The sequence below is a fragment of the Schistosoma haematobium genome, chromosome 1, assembly GCF_000699445.3.
Source record: "Schistosoma haematobium chromosome 1, whole genome shotgun sequence".
In the NCBI taxonomy this organism is placed as follows: Eukaryota; Metazoa; Platyhelminthes; class Trematoda; order Strigeidida; family Schistosomatidae; genus Schistosoma; species Schistosoma haematobium.
Window position 1 is genome coordinate 11,329,832 of NC_067196.1, and position 20,132 is coordinate 11,349,963.

Genomic DNA, 20,132 nt, shown 5'->3' on the forward strand with positions numbered 1-20,132 from the left:
GACTCGAACCCACTACCGTTCGCTTCAAATAATATCGCGTTATCCACTTACTGAGTCCAGATAGCCACTGACTTACTCAATGGGGTGATGTTTAATTGATTTTTGTATTGGCTGTTTTAATGTTCCCATTGGTGTTTACGATTGCAATTGATCAGTCTAATCGTACTGTATGCAGTTACCATTTCGATAACTTTTCTATTCTACAAGTAGCTTCTATATACTGGATTGCTTCACGTTCTTCGTTTTTGAAGCCACTATGCTAACATTTTCTTGTCAACCAATAACAACGAAAACCGATTAACTGTTATACACTTACATAACTCATGTAACAAATTTGTATAGCTTTGCTTCTGGTTTGTTTAAACTAATTCTATTGATTGGTTGATTATTCTATGAAGTTCATTGAAGGTGACTTGTCAGTAGTCTTTCGAAAATCATCCTTGTAAAGACAATATTTCAACTGTACTGTTTCTTTAGACACGCTGACGATACTATTCGTCTGTCCTAGATTGAAATGAATATCGCAGGGTTCTAACTTTTGACCTGTTGTTTGGATTCTCAGTACTTTATAATCACTGAGTCAGTCTTGAAAATTTCTTATGTAATGAAGCAAGATTTGACAGTTTCATCCCTTTGTGTTAATGAACTATAGAAACATAAACCTATGTACACAGGTACCGGGTTCTACATTGCGTTCTACCGGTCGATTATATGTATGTATGAAGTATTTTATGTTCATAGTTTACATCATAAACTGATCTTAGTTACACAACCATTGAAAACCAGCTGTTTCGTTCTAGTATGATGAAACTTCTACAGTCTGCATATCCGAAGCCTCACTAGAGATTGAGTCGCAAACCCTTAGATCTCACAACAAGCACGTACTTTTTGGAGCCTAGTGAGATTACATAAGTGCACTATTGTGGAGTCCCGTAATAGGGCAACCATTCTTCGCTTAATAGTTGTAAATGCCTGCCAAATAATAAGTGAAACGTTTTTAACTTACCGTTCTCAGTCTTAACTTTGTTTACACACTTGAAGGCATTTCTCCCATTGTTATTTATTATTCATTAGCAATAAAATTGTTAATTTTGCCATCCCGGCACTAATGTTAACCTTTTCTTCTATGGATAATCTATTTAACATCTGTTTTGTTTTCTCATATATATATATATATATATATATATATATATATATATATATGAGAGGGAGAGATTATGTTGCCTATCTGGTAAAGAGGGGGTGTTATTGGTACTATATGTATCATTTTGTTGTTGTTCTGATCTCTCTATACGGCAATTATTTTCTTTTTTGTTTTTACAGGTTTCGAACTATGTATATTAGTGAATTTGTTGTGTTTTCTCTACTCTACCTATATATAAAATAACCTTAGCGTATTTTATGTATTTCCTTTTCTTTTTTTTCGATAAGAATGATGATGTGGTGTTACTTTGCTCTTTATGCTCAACCAATTGTTACATTAATTCTGCTTCTATTAATTCATTTTGACCCCTTGTTTTGGAGACTCTTTGTCTGTCTTCTTTTCTCACTTAGGTTTGCTTGTTTTAATACAATAAATAGTGAAGTACGGATTAAAACCTGATTGTTTGTGTTACCTGAATCACATTCTCTATATCTATATCTTCATTGAAAACGAAAAAGGGTGTTATTTTACATAGACCATCGGTTAAACGCTACTATCAATGTGGTTACATCTAATGGTCCTTATTCATATATATATATATATATATATATATATATATATATATATATATATATATATATATATATATATATATATATATATATATATATATATATATATATATAGATAGATAGATAGATAGATAGATAGATAGATAGTAGGAAAAAGTTTTCTCTCGCTGTAAGCTGAACTCTCTGTCTCTTGTTTATAATAAGGAATGATGTTAAAATTTCACTAACTAACTGATAATGTATGACAATTTATTCTTCATATGTTTTGATAATAAATTTTTCACGCTCTGTTGGCATTGAATATTCTATGGGTATTAGGTCTTCTCTGTAGTTTCACAGGTGTTCATATTGAAATTTTTTTATGTAATTAGTGAGCTCACTAGTGACTTATTTCGAGAGAGAATTGCTGAAATTCTTATGAGAAGCTGTGACTGGTGGAATCTGGTTTTGTTGGATATCCATCAGTGTTATTGAAAAATGGTTGCCGATATCGCTAATCGATTAGAATTATAAATGAAAACGATTATATGCTGACTCAGTGATTCGAAGTTTAGGTGCTTTCTGCAAGATCCAATGATCTTGGGTTCAATTCCCCTTTAGCGTCTCAAATGTACACTGGTAAGGAATTCTAGAATACGATGAAACAGCTGTCCAGTACTTCTTCGTTTTTAATAGTTATCTAATTAAAATCAGTCTGCCATGTAATCTATAATACTCAACAATCACCACAAACCTCTTGCAGAAATAACTCATTAACTACTAGATCAAAAGTCTGAATCTCACTTTAAACAATTTGGTTCTACTAAAAAATCATATTGTTTCTATGTGTATTTAAAAATATCGCTTTGAAAGTTATTTCCCGATATAACAGTTCATCTGATTTAGAATTTTGTTTTCTTTGTTCGCACATGGGAAATTTATTTCCGCATTTCGTAAATTCCCAGTTTTTTTTAATAAGTCCATTTGAAATTAAGTTTGCTTGATCATAAAAAATTAACTTCACATTTAATCTGTGTGAGTTTGATGACTTTACATGTTCAACTGTTTTTTTTTGTAATCTCAGATTGTTTGCATACAGTAAAAACACTCTGTAGATCATGTTAAATAGACACTAGTGTATGTTTAGCATTATGAAAAACTTTTTCCAATCAATAAAGTTATTTCTTAGTTCTAGTTTCAAGTACTTCAGTCCAGTTTTCTGTTTGATCTCTGCCTAAATACTGAATGTGACTGAAGTGTAAACGCGACGTCTCTCATGGCTCATAATCAGTCACGCTTGCACAGACGTATTTACTCCTTTTCCTTCTTCTAGATTTTGAGTCCTAGTAATCCTTCATGTCTGTAATTTCATTTCATCCTTTTAAACCATAGCCTCAATCTGTAATCATTCTTTTTTGTTACTACATTAATTCAACTACTTTGCTACTCATCTTGTTAATTTGACCCTGTCTTACTAATGTGATATTATGATGTGTGCTACTGATGTCGACAGACATAAGTAGCATGTATCACCGATCAAAAGTGGAATGTCTGGCGACAGAAGGTTGAGGAAATCTAAGGGAAGAGAACGAAAACAGAGAGTGATTGGTATGGAAACGAAGGAACAACAAAGTTTGAGAAAATTGATGGATGTTTTGCAGATGAAGTATTACTGCATGGTTCTCAGATTTTACTAAGAGATTCCGTAATTCTGTGTTCACATAAATTTGGTTGTCCCCACTGGTATTCTCGTTCATTACAATCTGATAAATTGAGTTAAGTCGTATTTTATTATGGCAGACTAACAGTTTACACAACAATTTATCTTGAAACTGATGTTTCAATTAATTTAGCAACTACATTGGTTTGTCACTGTATCTTGGCTGAAGTAGTCCCAAATTTCATATTACCCAATGATTTAAAGTATTTTTAACGATAACTAAAAATTGAATTGTTTAATGACTACTTTTTGTGAGATTTCTGTTGTTTTTATTTTAAGCAAACATTTAAAGTTACTTATGATATAGTGGCCGGTTGGTTAAAGGCATTCGATTTCCAGCCATTAAGCCACAGATTGAAACCCGGATTTAGCTTATTTTGTTCGGCCAGTCGGTTAAGTATATCACTAATCCTTATACAGCCAAAATGTAGCTTGAAGCTAAGCACTCGATTATGTACCTGGTGTTTCCTCATTTTGTGTGAACACAAAAGTATTGATACAAATGGGCATCAAGATAAATATGCAACACATAAATAAGTATATGATATTGTGAAAATATATATGAAGGATAGTAAATACAGTCGAGAAATAACTGATGAACACGAGTAATAGTTTTTTTTAAAGTACAACCTGAAAAAACCTTTCAGCTAGAGAAATTCCTCTCACTTTTACAAAGAAAGTATTTAAAAAATTTACATTAGGACCACCATTGGTTTTCATTCTGAGCCATATGGTATAATGTCTCAATCCACTGAGTTGCACTATCTCTAGGACTCCAATCAAGGAGTCTTGAAGGGCAGACAAATGCCATTCGTGTTCAGCTTTGTTTCATACCATGGCATAGTGTCATAAACTGACATTTTTTCGATTTTTCTAACTAGTCTCAGTGTTGGCAAACACAGTATAATGTGAAAGTTTCTAGAATGACGTTCATAGCACATGTCCAAGCCGTTGAAGTTACTTTTTCAAAATGATTATGCCAATCGGACTATCATCACTGTTCCAAAACACACATTACTAAAACTCCTCATTACTACACATAGTGTTGTCACTGGATGTCAATGATTCGTCTGAGACAATGATGATCGAATACGTAGTAAATAAGAAACTAAATTTATTACTAATACAACATCATAAACATTTCTTGTCTGATAATAACTAGTACACAGTTAAATTCATGAGTCGATGTAAGATAGACTACCACTGAAAACCTGGAAGCACTGGACGACCGTTTCGTCCTAATATGGACCTATTCAGCCGTATGCATCCATGGTCCTACACGCGAGACTCGAACCCAGGACCTTGGGTCATGTACGCGAACGCTTGACATATAGACCATTGATCCGATTAAATACCTAATAAATAAGGAACTAGGTTTATCATTTGCACGACATCATAATCATTTCTTGCTTGATAATAATTAATACAATATAGTTTAATTTGATCTTTATGCACTTTTGTTTCCATGTTTACAGTTTCAATAATTGTTGCCTCACGAATTGAATTGGAAACCGTCAAATCAATCAGTTATTCTCCATAATAATAATAATAATAATAATAATTCAGATAGATATTATGATCTTTTGTATACACTTGTTCTTTTGTAATAAAAAAAACGAAACATTTGTATAATCTAACCATGATTTCGAAATTGTTATCATCATTACATTTCTTGCATCACTGTATAAAATAGTCCTGTTGTGGATGCGGAGGAATATATATATATATACATATATATAATCAACACTGTTTATTATATGTTGTTATATTATTACAAGAAGAATATAAAAACTATATAAGCGTATAAACAAACCATTTATGATATGTTATGTATATTCATTTTGAAAGAAATACAGAAACTTTCTTACTTGTTCAACTGATATATTATCATTTTTATATTTGTGTGTTGTTTTCTATGCATCATTGGGTTTTATTATTCGGGATTTTCATTATAGTTAAAGTTTAGTAGATATATATATATTTATGAATATGAATAGTCATAATTACTTAAATTAGTTACATTAAAACAAACAAAATGAAATAGATAATTGTTAGTTATTTTAAATTATACAACTTTTATCAACCTTCAATCTACATATTTATTTATTCAGCTTTGTTTATATGAAATTTAATTATACTTAGTTGTTCAAGCTGAATTAAGATCAAATCTGTAATTTATTGGTTAAAAATCGTATACTTTCATCATTAAGTTATGTTTTGATCGTGGATTAGTTGAAGTTAGACATTAACACCATTGGATGCCGGCTCAATGGTTTAAAGGTTAAGTGTTCGTGCGTGAGAAACTGATAGGTTCTGGGTTCTAATCTTGTGGAGTGAGATCGTCGATGCGCATTGCTGAGGAGTCTCATACTAAGATGAAACGGTCGTCCAGTGTTTCCATGGTGGTCTAGCTTCAATTGACTCATAAAACTAGTTATTAAAATTAGTTTTGGGATTATAGTTGATGTTAGTTCGTGTTGAAAACCTTAAATTTAATTCTTAATATTAATAATCAACTGTAAAACATAATTCTAATTCCATACACTGGTTCATAAACCTTATTTGGTCCTAGTTATCAGGTGAACACTCAAGATCACTTTAGCGTCACTCAAAGGTCATCCATAAATTATAGTCTCAGCGATAATTCGTAGGTTGCTAGTACTTGATTGTAGATACTTTCGGATCATTTCTCATATATTTTGGGACCGTTGAGGTTGGACGTAGGGTGCAAGGTAGAGATGTCAATTCGATCGAAGTGTTTGAGATATGTTCACCGATAAGCAACCGCCTTCTATTTCGATGCGCGTGACGGCAGTCCATGAAGCCATTGACTGTTGGATTGAACTTTGTTAATAGGTCTAGTCAACTTAGTTGGGGTCCTCGCGATTATCATGTTCAGACGGGTGATATGGCTTTTCGAGTACCATTCATGCAAACTAAATTGGGACTCATTACAATTTGAACTCTAAATTCGTCTAACACCAGATGATAATTAATTTTCTCTGATTATGAAAGGAAAATTGCTCATTATTCGTTTTGATATAGCTTTGTTGAACCTTTGAAATTGTCTGTTTCATGGAGGATTTCATGTGGATGATTGATAGGGATTCGTGTTATTTAAATAGGGTTTACATAACTATATCTGTTGGGTTTTGTGGATGCGTACTACTGTAAAGTCAGTTTTATACTTGAACGAAATATCTCTAGTACATCCTCGTTTTCAGTGTCTAAGATCAGCTCTTAATTTAAATTATGTAATCCAACAATCTCCACAAACATTTTACAGTAATAGTAAACATGCTCACTAAGGACTGATTTCGAGAGGTAATTCCTGCAGTTTTTAGAAGCTGCAATTAATGAAGTTCAACTATATTGAGAGACCGTTACCCATCGCACAGTATTACTAATTGATCTAAGTTACGAATGTAGACCATTGGATGCCGACTCATTGGCCAAGGGTTAAGCACCCACCTTTAGACCTGTATATCCTAGGTTCAACCCCTATTGAGGTCACATATGCGTACCCATGAGGAGCTTCATTTTGGAGCAATACAAGTGTCCAGGGTTTCCTTTTTTCCAGTGGTTGTCTAATTTAGATTTATTTATGATGGCCGTAAAATGTAACAATCTCCAAACACCAATCACATTTCTAATATTCTTTTATATTTAACTTGGTTGATTCTCCAAAAGAGTTTTTACAGATAGTTTCGTTATATAGTTCCTTTTTTGGACACTTACGGACAACAACCAACCGAATTCTAGATCAACAGAGCAAATAGCTAGTCAACTGTAGAGTAATTGTAATCAGTCATTTGTTATTGAAGTGTGTTGATGGTGTTGCTGAAAAAGACACTGAATGCTTCACAATTAAACCACCCAGCTCAGAGAACAAAGCACCCTCAAAATTTAGAACGTGTTTGCATCACAATTTAACTTCAGTTAAACAATTGTTGAAGATAGGAGGATAATAGTTATCTGTTTTGTCCTAGTTTGGGATTTATTGAGAGTTCGCATACATTGCTCTGTATGGGTTGCGAACCCAGGACCATCATGTCTATAGGCTGGCATAGTATAAATCATTCTCTGTGTCAAAGTCCAGTAATCATTCCCAGCTAATTCAATGCACGGTGCAGCTGAACTATTTTTTAATATCAGAAGTGATTGATCTATATTGAAGATAGTTACTTGTAAACGTCGAAATGCCCGAAGCTTTATAGTTTGATCCCATGGATGCATATCATTGAGGAATATTAAACTGGAACTAGACAGTAGTACAATGATCCTCAGTTTTTATTGGTGTTTTCTGATTACTATCATCAACTTATCAACCAACTACAAATACTTGAGACTGAGCCACATTCCAAGTGTGAAGACTAGTGATGTTATTCGGTTGCCAAAACCAAAATTTGCAGAACAGGACTTTAGCCCTTAATCTAACGACCGAACACTCTAACCATCATATCACTGCTAGTTAATATACATTCATCAAATAAAATTTTATTTACATTATTTTGTTCATTTGTCTTTCTCATTCTATATATAGACTTATAAGTTGGCTGAATTCTTCCCTGGTAATTTAATCTGAATAATGTTTATTTAGAATATTTCCGTAATCTAATTTTTTAGGGGTGTTTTTTTTTTGTTGTTGTTATCCGGTAAATCTTTCTCATCACAAAGGTACACAAATTATTTGAAGCTGATACGTTATATTGACTAACTAAATATTTCACAGAATAACAATGTCACATAGACGTGAATCAATAATATCAGTACAATTTTCCAATATCACTATGAGTTTAATATTATTCGAGTTAATATTATCCTTATTAATTCTTTTCCCTTCTCTCTATACTTTTATAAAAGTATAGACAAATAAAAGAGAAAAAAAACCCTCATCAATATTCATTAACTTGATATACTATTCTAACCCTAAACTCTAATCTACTTACGTCAATATCCTTTTGTAGAATGAATTTTCTGATTACACGTAATTGTCATTCCACTTGAAAATTCAATATCCCTTTTCAGCAACAAAAAAATAATAAAAAAAATAAAATAAAATTCATTCTTTAATAAACATTCCGTTATTGTTGTTGTTGTTGTGTTTAACTTTTTTAGATTAGCCATTTACCATTTCCGATTAATTTATTCTCTCTCTTTCCTGTAATTTAATGTCACGCTATGAGATCAGAGATTTCTTAACACTGTGCTTATTGCCTCAATGCGTGCATACCCGGATGCACTTGGATATATATATATATATGCACACATACAAACACTTCAGCTGTAATGTTGGCAATTTCTATCATATTATCTATAACCTGTTGTATGAATTCTATATAGATATATAGATATCAACAATCAGGCATAAAGATTATGTTAATTTTTCTTCATTCAATGATATAAACTAATTTCACAGAGACCTATTAATTCTTTATGTTTGCTTTGATTCGAAGTGAAATACAAAACATTGAGTGAGTGAATAAGGGAGTAAGTGAGTAAATAAGGAAGAGAAAATTAAAAAAAGTGGATTTATTATTATTATCATTATTATTCAAAAGATTCTTATTGCGTGACATTCTTAATAGAGTAGAATATCATCAGTATGTATGTGTAATATGTATAATACTAAATAGATTTATTGAATACAAAACAACAATATTTATATTTGTGATTAATTACATTTTATATTTGATAAGAATCATGTTTATTATTATTATTATTGTTTACTAATTATAGTTAATATTTGTGTACATATTCTTGAAGGATTACTGATGTATTACGTAAGATTGGAAATAAGAATAATATTTAAGTAATTTATTAACTAGTATTGATGAGGAATTCCATATTACGATGAAATGGTTGTTCAATGTTTCTAGGTTTTTAATGGTAGTCTAGATTAGATCGACTCATGAATTCAATTTTAAACATACTTCAAACCCCTATACTGACTTTAAATTTGGATATAAGATGGTAGTTAGAAGTAGTCAACAGGGAACCATAGACTTAGGTTTTGTGCTACTTGGCACTCGTGAGTAAGGTGTACCTGTAATCTTGAGGGAACTGATACTCCCTGACGGATTCGATCCCGTGTCACGCAGCTTCATAGTCAGAGACCTTAGTACTGAGCTGTCCAGGCCGCGATTGATTTCCTGTATAACTGAGATATATTCACAATTGATTGATCACTGGGTAGTGATCATTGTCATGTATATCAGGTCCTTCTTAGTTCAGGTCCAGGGTTTTCTGTTGATTACCTCCAACCAACTAAGAAGGACCTGATATACATGAAATTGATCATCACCCAGTGATCAGTCAATCGTAAATTTGTATATGTTTTCCTTTAGATTCATCAAGGACGTTCATATTCATCTCTTAAATATCAGCTTTTATTAGTTTAGTAAAATTTTATTATTTTTCTATAACAATGAAAATTTAAATATATTAGATAGTTGAAATCAATACCATAGAAAGCCATTGATCTAACAAGTACAATTCTATGTAATCGAATTTGAGCCACATTAATAATACTATGCAAGAATATAAACCAAAGTAGGTCGAGTATAGTCAGAAATTGCGAATCATGTACTTAAATCAATAAATTGTCATTTTACAGGAAGCCCTGAGTCTGGATATAATGTATATTGTTCCTGATGTTCTATGTAGGATTTGAGTCTGTATAAGTATCACAGTCTTAGAGGATTTCAGTCGCGACAAGGATAGTTCAGTAGTAATGTCTTTCATTGTAATACTTGGTCGGTAGCTGTTAGGGTGATACAAAATATTAGCCAGGACATACTATTCATGACATTACACTAGATACCGAGTTGTGTACCTTAAGACGACATTTTATTACATTAGCATCTTGCAACTTAGATATGTTTTCATGTTGATTATATATTTAGAAAATTACTGTTAAATATCGTCTGGTTCTTTATCCCTTAGTATTTGCAGCAACAGTTGAGTTTTTAAGCTAGCGACGCATGATGTTCCCGTGCATAATGGGTATTTAACAGATAGCTAAGTAAACTTTCTAATCACTATAATTCATGAGATAAAATCAATTAGATTTAAAGTATTATTCGTTTTGATTAGATCTAATCCTCAAGATCATGGGTTTAATCCCTGGTATAGTCGTGGATGTGCACCTATAAGGACTGCTAATACGAAAATATCAGTCTAGTCCTTCCTGGTTTTTAATGATTATTCACATGGTATCATTCACTAATGTGAAACTTTAAACGTTTGTGGTTTTTGTGTAGGTGACTCCATTTATTATTAAGAGTTAAATTCCACTACCTTTTTTATGGTAATTAATACTTAAATCTAGAAAGCACTTTTATTCAGTAGGTACAACTAAGTAATCCAATTATAAATAAGTGTTGTTATCACTTACTTACTTACTTACTTACTTACGCCTGTTACTCCTCGTGAAGGAGCATAGGCCGCTCACCAGCATTCTCCATCCAACCCTGTCCTGGGCAATCCTTTCCAGCTCCTTCCAGTTGTTATTCACCTTTTTCATATCTGCTTTTATTTCCCGACGTAATGTGTTCTTTGGCCTTCCTCTTTTCCGCCTTCCTTCAGGATTCCAAGTTAGGGCTTGTCTCGTGATGCAGTTTGACGATTTGCGTAGTGTATGACCTATCCATTTCCATCGTCTTTTCTTAATTTCCTCTTCAGCTAGAAGCTAGTTTGTTCTCTCTCACAAAATGCTGTTGCTGATGGTATCCGGCCAATGGATGTTTAGTATCTTGCGTAGACAACTATTTATAATACTTGTACCTTCTTGATGATGGTTATGATAGTTACCCAAGTTTCAGCTCTGTACAGTAGAACTGTCTTGACGTTCGTATTGAAGATTCTCACTTTGATATTGGTTGAAAGTTGTTTTGAGTTCCATATGTTCTACAATTGTAGGAATGCTGTCCTTGCTTTGCCAATCCTCGCCTTTACGTCTGCATCTGAAATGCCTTGTTCATCGATGATGCTTCCTGGATATGTGAAGGATTCTACATCTTCCAGAGTTTCGCCATCAAGAGTGATTGGATTGCTGTTCTCCGCTTTGAATTTGAGGACCTTGGTTTTCCCTTTGTGTATGCTGAGGCCTACTGATGCAGAGACTGCTGCTACACTGGCTGTCTTTATCTGCATCTGTTCGTGTGTATGCGATAGGATGGCCAGGTCACCTGCGAAGTCCAAATCGTCTAATTGATTCTGAGCTGTCCATTGTATTCCGTGTTTTCCCTCAGATGTCAAGGTCTTCATAATCCAGTCGACCACCAGAAGAAAGAGGAAGGGAGAGAGTAAACAGCCTTGTCTGACTCCGGTCCTTACTTGGAATGCATCTGTCAGCTGTCCTCCATGCACTACTTTGCACTGTAGTCCGTCGTATGAGTTCCGGATAATATTGACAATCTTCTCAGGAACTCCGTAGTGTCGAAGAAGTTTCCATAACGTTCTCCTATCTACACTGTCAAATGCCTTTTCATAATCAATGAAGTTGATGTATAGTGACGAGTTCCACTCAACTGTTTGTTCGACGATGATGCGCAGTGTCGCAATTTGGTCTGTGCACGACCGATCCTTACGGAATCCAGCTTGTTGATCTCGAAGTTGGGCGTCTACTGCATCCTTCATCCGGTTCAGCAAAACTCTGTTAAAGACTTTCCCTGGTATTGACAGTAGTGTAATGCCTCTGTAGTTTTCACATTTGCTCAGATCTCCTTTCTTTTGGAATCTTGACGAGGTGTCCTTCTTTCCAGTCCATCGGCACTTGTTCCTCCTCCCAAATCTTTTTGAATAGAAAGTGAAGCATGTTTGTAGTTACTTCGGTGTCTGACTTCAGTGCTTCAGGTGGTATGTTGTCGGGTCCTGCTGCTTTCCCGCTCTTGATTTGTCTGATGGCCATTCTGATTTCTTCCGTCGTTGGTGGATTGAAATCTATAGGAAGGTCTGTGTGTGATGCTTCGATGTCCGGTGGATTCATTGGAGCCGGCCTATTCAGGAGTTCCTCGAAGCATTCTACCCATCTGTTACGCTGTTGTTGAATTTCGTTGATTGGCTTGCCTTCTTTGTCCTTGACCGGTCTCTCTGGTTTACTGTATTTCCCTACTAGTTTCTTCGTTGTATCGTAAAGTTGTTTCATATTTCCTTCCTTTGCAGCTTTTTCCGCCGCCGTTGCTAGTTCTTCCACGTACTTCTTCTTGTCGGCTCTAATGCTTTTCTTCACTTGCATGTTTGCTTCTATGTACTCAGCTTGTGCTTGGACTATCTCTGTTCGTGTTCGGCTGTTGTTAATTGCTGTCTTCTTGTTCTTCCTTACTTTGAACTTGTCCAGTGTTTCTATAGAGATCCATTCCTTATGATAGTGTTTCTTTAGGCCCAGAACCTCTTGACACGTTGAATTTAATGTTTCTTTGACACTTTTCCAGTTGTCCTCCATAGTAGTTGATTCTTCTTTCAGTAGATCTTGAAAGGCCTGGAACCTGTTGTTGAGAGCTATCTTGAATTCACTGAGTTTGTCATTATCTCGAAGGAAGGCTGTATTGGACCTTTGTAGTGCTGTTTGTGCAGTTGTCCAGTTCTTCTTTAGCTTCAGTTTTAAATTGGCCACAACTAGGTGGTGATCTGAAGCTATATCAGCTCCTCTCCTGGTTCTCACATCTTCCATTGTCCTTTGGGACTTTTTGTTAGTGGAAATATGATCTATCTGGTTCTCTGTGATGTGATCCGGTGAGATCTATGTAGCTTTGTGTGTGTGCTTGTGTGGGGATATTGTGCTACCTGTAACCAATTTACTGGATGGACATAGGTTTGCAAACTTCTCCTCATTTTCGTTTCTCTCTCCCAGTTAGTCCATGTCGTCTCATGATATCTTCATATCCAGTGTTGTCTATTCCGACTTTGGCGTTTAGATCTCCCATTAGAATGGTTAGGTCCTTTCTTGGGCACTTCTCTATGATTGACTGCAGCCGCTCGTAGAATCGATCCTTAATGTCGTCGTTGCTATCAATGGTGAGTGCATAACTTTGGATAATATTCATTGTGATCCCGTCCTTCTTTGTTTTGAATGGTGCTTTGATTATTATGGGCCCGTGAGATTCCCATCCTACAAGTGCATTTCGTGCTACTTTGAACAGCATTAGAGCGACTCCCTGAGTGTGTGGAGCATTTTCCTCTTCGTGACCGGAGTATAGTAGCATCTCTCCCGTATTTAACCTTTTTTGTCCAGCTTGGGTCCAATGGGCTTCGCTGATTCTCAGTACTGCCAAGTTGTATCTCCTCATTCCCGTTGCTGTTTGACTGGTCTTCCCGGTCTCCCACATTGTCTGGATGTTCCATATACCTATAAAAATTGTTGTTCTGGTTGTTAGAAGGGGCATCGGCCTCGTGGCTTCCGAAGTAACTCGATTTCCACCATGAGGCATCACAGTTCTTCTAAATGAAGACCTTCTAACTCCCAGGGCAGAGTCAAAATGGTTTGAATTATTTTTTCTGGTTAACGTTTTTTAGCGAGGTAGTTTTCTACGGGGTGGGGTCGCTAACCTCGTGCCTGACCCTCCTCCTTTAACCGGGCTTGGGACCGGCAGTAACTCTAGAAGAGCTACAGGCAGAGTTAGTTATCACTAGTAAGATTTAATCAAAATTACTATTTATTATTCCAGTTTTTTATGATTTTCCGCTGAAATACTAAAAAGTATTATTTATTTACTTGAACACATAAATATTGATATAAAGGGGCACCGAATACATATACGTCACACAAGTCACTTGATTTATGTGTGGGCTATCATACTTCCCGGTTTCTTAGGGGACCACACCCGAAGCCTTCGACCCAAATGTCTGATCCACAAGGCAGTGGAGCAACGTCAGGAGATGCAGTCCCATGGTAGCCGGTAACCAACGACTGGTTCATGCGCCATTTGTTCCTTCAGGATCCTGGAGCCCATGTGTGCCATTAGTTTGAAATCAAGGTTTTCCAACTCCCCTAGTTGGACCCTCCGTTTCCACCAACCCGGTTAAAGTGCTGGACATTCACTTTTCATCCTCTCAATTTGGTAAACAACAGTAATGTCGCGAGAAGACAGTGAGTTGGACTATCTTGGCAGTGGCTGTATACGTCTGGCCTTGTGAGAACATTTTGATAGGGTGAGCTGACTCTCCATATCCTCAGCTGTGCCAGGGAATTTGGGGGCTCGAGTAATATGTATTGGTTGTAATCATGTCTTATTCGGTTAACAGATTACTCAATATTTAACCATTGTAACCTACTAACTTGATGGATTCCGTTTGGATTTTAGTATACTTAATTATCCAATCTGACGTATACTAAATCCAAATTTACCAGTAATTGAATGCTAAGTTTGATTGCATAGATAGTTGATTCGCTTACTGCCTGAATGACCTGGATTACATTGTAATTACTTAATTTAAAATATGATTTTGTACGACTTAACCTATCAAGTATGAATTAATGATAGATAAAATACTGTTATCCAGGACTTAATGTCGAGTATAATGAACTAATCAACCAAATAATGTCGACTGATTTTATTTTATTCAATTTTTGATAATGACTGAACTAGAGTTCCATTGTTATTGTTTATTCGAATGACTTTATATTGAAGTTTCTGTTTATAACAGAATCTAAATTTCATTGGTGTTACAGATACCGACGAGCATGAAATATAGACCCTCAATTTCCGTGAGTTTCACTCTCCAGTCTAATGGGAATTCTTAATTGTAAATGATTGGGATGTTATTCTAATAAGAACTGAATCAACGCGAAGCTTGATAATTTAGAAGACTCTAACGCACAACACTTCAAAAATAATCTCCAATGAAATAGAAGATAGAGAGAAGTCAAAAAATGTAAACAAAGCTTGATATTTGAAAAGTGAAATTTGAGGTGGTAACAATTCTCAACACATAACAACAAACATGAACTTGCGATGCAATAAAATTAACAAAATAAAGATAAGAACAACCAATCGGATGTCAAAAAAATAAAGGAATCTCAGACTTGTGTATTAGGAATAAGTTACTACGTATATTCTTGTATGCAAGAGCTACCATTTTTTTTGTAAACGAAAAATCCGTTGGTGATATATACTCATATATGTAAAGGTGGTCAGTGCTTCCTGATTTAAACTACGAATATTCGACAATCTCCATGAAAACCCTTTACTAATTAAATATCGTTTGAATAATCTATTGACTACTTAGTTAAATTTTATCTATTCTTACACAGTAGGAATGTAATACACACTAAATAATGTAATTAATTGTAATCAACTAATTAATCCCCCCTCTCTCTCTCTCCTTTCCGACTGCATTTGTTTCCAAGGCATTTACATAGCACAATAATAATAGTATCAAAGTATATAAACAATGAGTGGAATAATGTTTATTTCATTGAATACATTCAATAATAAATCTACAATTACATATCATTGCATATAGTAATTAACATCTCAAGTTTTGTTCTGTTTTGCAAAGTGAAATGATTTGTTCGTTTCAACCAATTTTCTTTTCTTTTTAAATGGATAGAAATAATATTAGCCATTATATGGAGTGATTAAACAAACAATGTTGTTTACACTTCTATTAAATAAATAAATAATTAAATCATTTGTTGGTTAGTTAGTTTGTTAGTTAGTTAAACAAATTGAGAGTACATTTTCTTGTTTAAAAATAAGAAATGCTTATGATGGCCAATTGGGAAGAGACAAAGGTATCTTGTTGAAATGTTTGTTTATAAAGTATATATATATATATATATTACTTAATCTAGAATGTATTTCACTAATAAGTAGTATTGTCACTGGTTTTATTTAGTTAATTAAAAAGAAAAAAAAGATTCAATAAGAAGTGATGTAATGGAGAAAAAAGAGATTAGAATTAGAAGTGAAATTAATCAATTAATAAACACATCACAGTAGTATTTTATTTTCATTTATAATAATCATATTACTACTATTATCATTATTATCAGTAATATAGATATTGTCTAAACAATAAATAATAATGATACTTATAATAAAAGTATGATAATCTAAGATAATACATAAAAAATATTATTTTTTTTGTTAAATGTGCTTTTTTTGTTGTTTTCGTTGTTGTTCTCTTTCTTTTTAGTACATTTCAGATGTATAATGTTGAAGATGGAACTGATGGATTTGGATTAATCGGTAATATTTCTGTATTTCGGGAATTGTCTAGAATTTTCGACATTAAAAATGATAAATTTCTTGCATTATTATTACTATTATTATTATTATTATTATTATTACTACTACTGGTAGACATAGCAGTAGTATTTTCAGTAAGATGATGATTATTTGTCAAGGAAGCATTCACTTTAATTGTATTTGAAAATGAAGTCGTATTGTTTGTTATGATAGGTGAAATTGATGATTTCATTAAAGAATTCGGTATACAAGATGGTGGGACAAATAAATGATTAGTATTCATTGTTGATTGTTTAACTGATGCTATATGATCAGTATAGGATAAAACTGATGTTGGGAATAAGTTATCTTTGTCACTAATATTACTACTCTCAATATCTTTAGTTAAGTTTTTATAGGGTCCAGAAGTGAATGAAGGTTTCAGCTGACTTTTTTCACACATCATAGTATTATAATCATTAGAAAAATGTTTAAGTTGTGAACCAATATCGAATGGAACATCTTTGCTAGTTGAATAATATTTATTATTATTATTATTGTTTTGTAACAAGGGAAGTAGATAATGAATTGAAGAATTGATTGTTTTATTCGATAATCTATTTAAATGATGTAAACTGGTATATTTTAATCTTTTCCGAATACGATCAGTAGTTCTTGTTGTACATGCAACTGTCATATCTTTATTTGTTGTCATTAAAGGATCTGTTGTTGTTTTGGTCATTACCATTGTATTAATTGGAGAAGCACGTGATTTAAATTTTTTATAATTGTTTAATTTATAATTTATGGGATCATTTTGATGTCCTTCATTTTCTACAATTCCTTTTGACACTCCAGATGAAGATCCAGATGTAGCCGCTGCTGCTGCTGCCGCTACTAGCCAAGATTGTATAAATTTTCCAGGAGAATTTTGTTTTAATATTTGTTTATGACGTGTAATAGTATGTGATCCTAATGCGTGTTTTCCATGCATACATTTACGCATATGTTTTTCCAATGTCGAGGGTACTATAAATGGTGTATGACAATATTTACACAAATATCTCGGTTTACCATCTTTTCCGTGCGTTTTCATATGTCTTGTCAATTTGGATGATTGTGCACAAGCATAATTGCATAATTTACATTGATATGGTTTTTCACCTGTATGACTACGCCTGTGTACAGTCAAATTACTACAGTTTTTAAATATTTTACCACAATATTCACATGTATCATTACGTTTATTATCACGTTTTAATGTCATTGAACCGCTGGGATTATCCAGCGGCATAGATACTGATCGACAGAATTTTGTCTGCGGAGATAGTACTGATAAAGAGGGCATCATATTTGAGAACGGCACACTGATGTTTGGTGATGACGATGATGACGCTGCTGATGGTGACGATAAAGATGATAGTTTTTTTGTAGGTGAATACTGACGTAGTTCTAAAATTTTGTCACTATTTGTTTTACCATCAATATTATCACTACACACTCTGACAACAGGTGACAAACTCAAAGAATGTAAGTCGCGGTTTAACCGAGTGGGTTTATTCATTCCCGGAAGATTATGTATATTACTAATATTATTATCCGACTGATTTATAAAATATTGTTTATCCGATGGTACTATGTGTTGCTCATTACTAATATGGTTAATATCAGTAGTACTTAAACTAACAGTAACAGGAAAGGGAGGTGTTCTCATCAATAAGTCTTGATGATTCATCGTTTGTACAATATTTCTGTTTTCAATACTACAGTCAAAAGGTTTATGACTGTGATGTTTATTTTTCTGTTGAATCAATGTATTAGATGTCAAGAGAGAATTCGGCATATAGTTTTTATTACATATTAGATCATTTTGTCTATATGATGAAACACAATTATTTTGTAAATTTATTAAATTCTCAAATTGTACTTTTTCTGGTACATGAAAACTATTCATTGTTTCGCTAGTTTGATGAATATTATAATAATTACTAACACTACTACTAGTAGTATTAGTAGTATTAGTAGTATTCTTCATAGGATTAACATTTTTCAATTTATCATAGTTTTTAGAATGATCAATGTAATTCACTGTATTATATGTTGTAACAGGTGATCTCAATGAGTTAGTAATAAGGTTATTATTACTATTATAGTTGCTATTATTCTTATTGACATTCATTATGGTTGATTTCGGTTGAGAATGTGTACATGATTGTAAATTATCCGTTGTAGTCATTATAGTAGTATTCATTGGATTTCTATAATTAGTAGAACAATTGTTCATTGTTGATATTTGGTGTTGAATATAATAACGCATTAATTCTTCATAATAATATGCCCAGTAATAATGTAGAAATGTTTCACGTATTGGTGTTTGTATTGATTTATTATTATTATTATTTTCATCAGGAATATTATTCACTTCATTCATCTCATTAGTACATTTCTTAAGAAATGATACCGGTGTTTCAGTGTAATTTATACCACTTATTGAATTACTGTCATTATTTACATTGGATTGACTATATTTAATAGATTGATTCTGGATAAAATGTTGTTTCAATGAATCAAATAGTAATGAAGTAGGTATTGAACAAGATGAAGACATTTCTGATGGATATTGATAGTAGTATTGATTATGCAATGAATTATATTGAAAATTATTTAACTCATTCAATCTTTTAAAGTTATTTTGTTTTTCCAATACTAATGAATCATAACTTATACTACGAAACTTTAAATTTTTACAGGGATTATTTAAGTAACATAATGATGATGATGAGTTGGAAATGATTACTGATGGACAACTGTTACATCGGTTTAATGAATATACATTTGTTGATGAGTTTTGATACTGATTACTATTATTATTGGTTGATTTATTTCTATTCAATGATAAAGTTTTCTTTCTACTACTATGTTCATGAACTTTTGAAATCGGTATTTTAGATTGACCGGGATTATTGGAACATTGTACAAAGTTTGTTACATGTTCAATCTGATTCATATTGATTTTATTGGAATGTGTTGAAGAGTATGGTTTGTTGAATACATTTACTAATTTGTTTCTTTCAAAATCTGATGGAATTGGATAAGGGGAATATCGTGGTTTATTCGATAGACTATTATTATTACTATTATTATTATTATTATTAATACTATAAGGCATTATATTTGGTAATTTTGAGCACATTAAATTATATAATTGAGCATAAAATGATCGATTAATAGATGTGTCATTTTCTTTAATAGATGGTTGTAAATTTAATTGTATTGGATTACTACTAGAAGATTGTTTTATTGATGTACTACAATTTTGTCGTGATAGATTTGAATGTTTATTAATTATTGGAAGATTTTCATGATTAGTAGATTGTTTAATAACATTTTTTGTTTTATTTATTGGTGATGGAATTGAAAAAGCTGATAAATGATGTTGTTGAAATAATAAATTTGTAAAAGAGGAATATTCGTTTATTGAATTAGACTTTTGACTCTTCATTGAATCTGTAATTTTTCTATAGAAAGAAAACGCTGTAAATTAA

At 33.0% G+C, this 20,132-nt stretch overlaps 2 protein-coding genes across 3 annotated transcripts in view; one reads left to right on the forward strand and one right to left on the reverse strand.

The window, feature by feature from the left end:
- MS3_00002502 (uncharacterized protein) overlaps positions 1–5,292 on the forward strand; it is a gene marked incomplete at its 5' end in the record, with an annotated part of 43,224 nt that extends 37,932 nt beyond the window's left edge. For both annotated transcript variants that reach the window (XM_051210101.1, XM_051210102.1), the window contains one exon: positions 4,891–5,292. The remainder of the gene's footprint in view (positions 1–4,890) is intronic.
- An 11,250-nt stretch (positions 5,293–16,542) lies between these two features.
- The window catches only part of BCL11B (B-cell CLL lymphoma 11B (zinc finger protein)), a 54,662-nt gene continuing 51,072 nt past the window's right edge, over positions 16,543–20,132 (reverse strand). Inside the window, exon 2 of the mRNA XM_012941247.2 lies at positions 16,543–20,105. Within this exon, the coding sequence (XP_012796701.1) occupies positions 16,562–20,089 (3,528 nt within the window). The 5' untranslated portion in view covers positions 20,090–20,105 and the 3' untranslated portion in view covers positions 16,543–16,561. The remainder of the gene's footprint in view (positions 20,106–20,132) is intronic.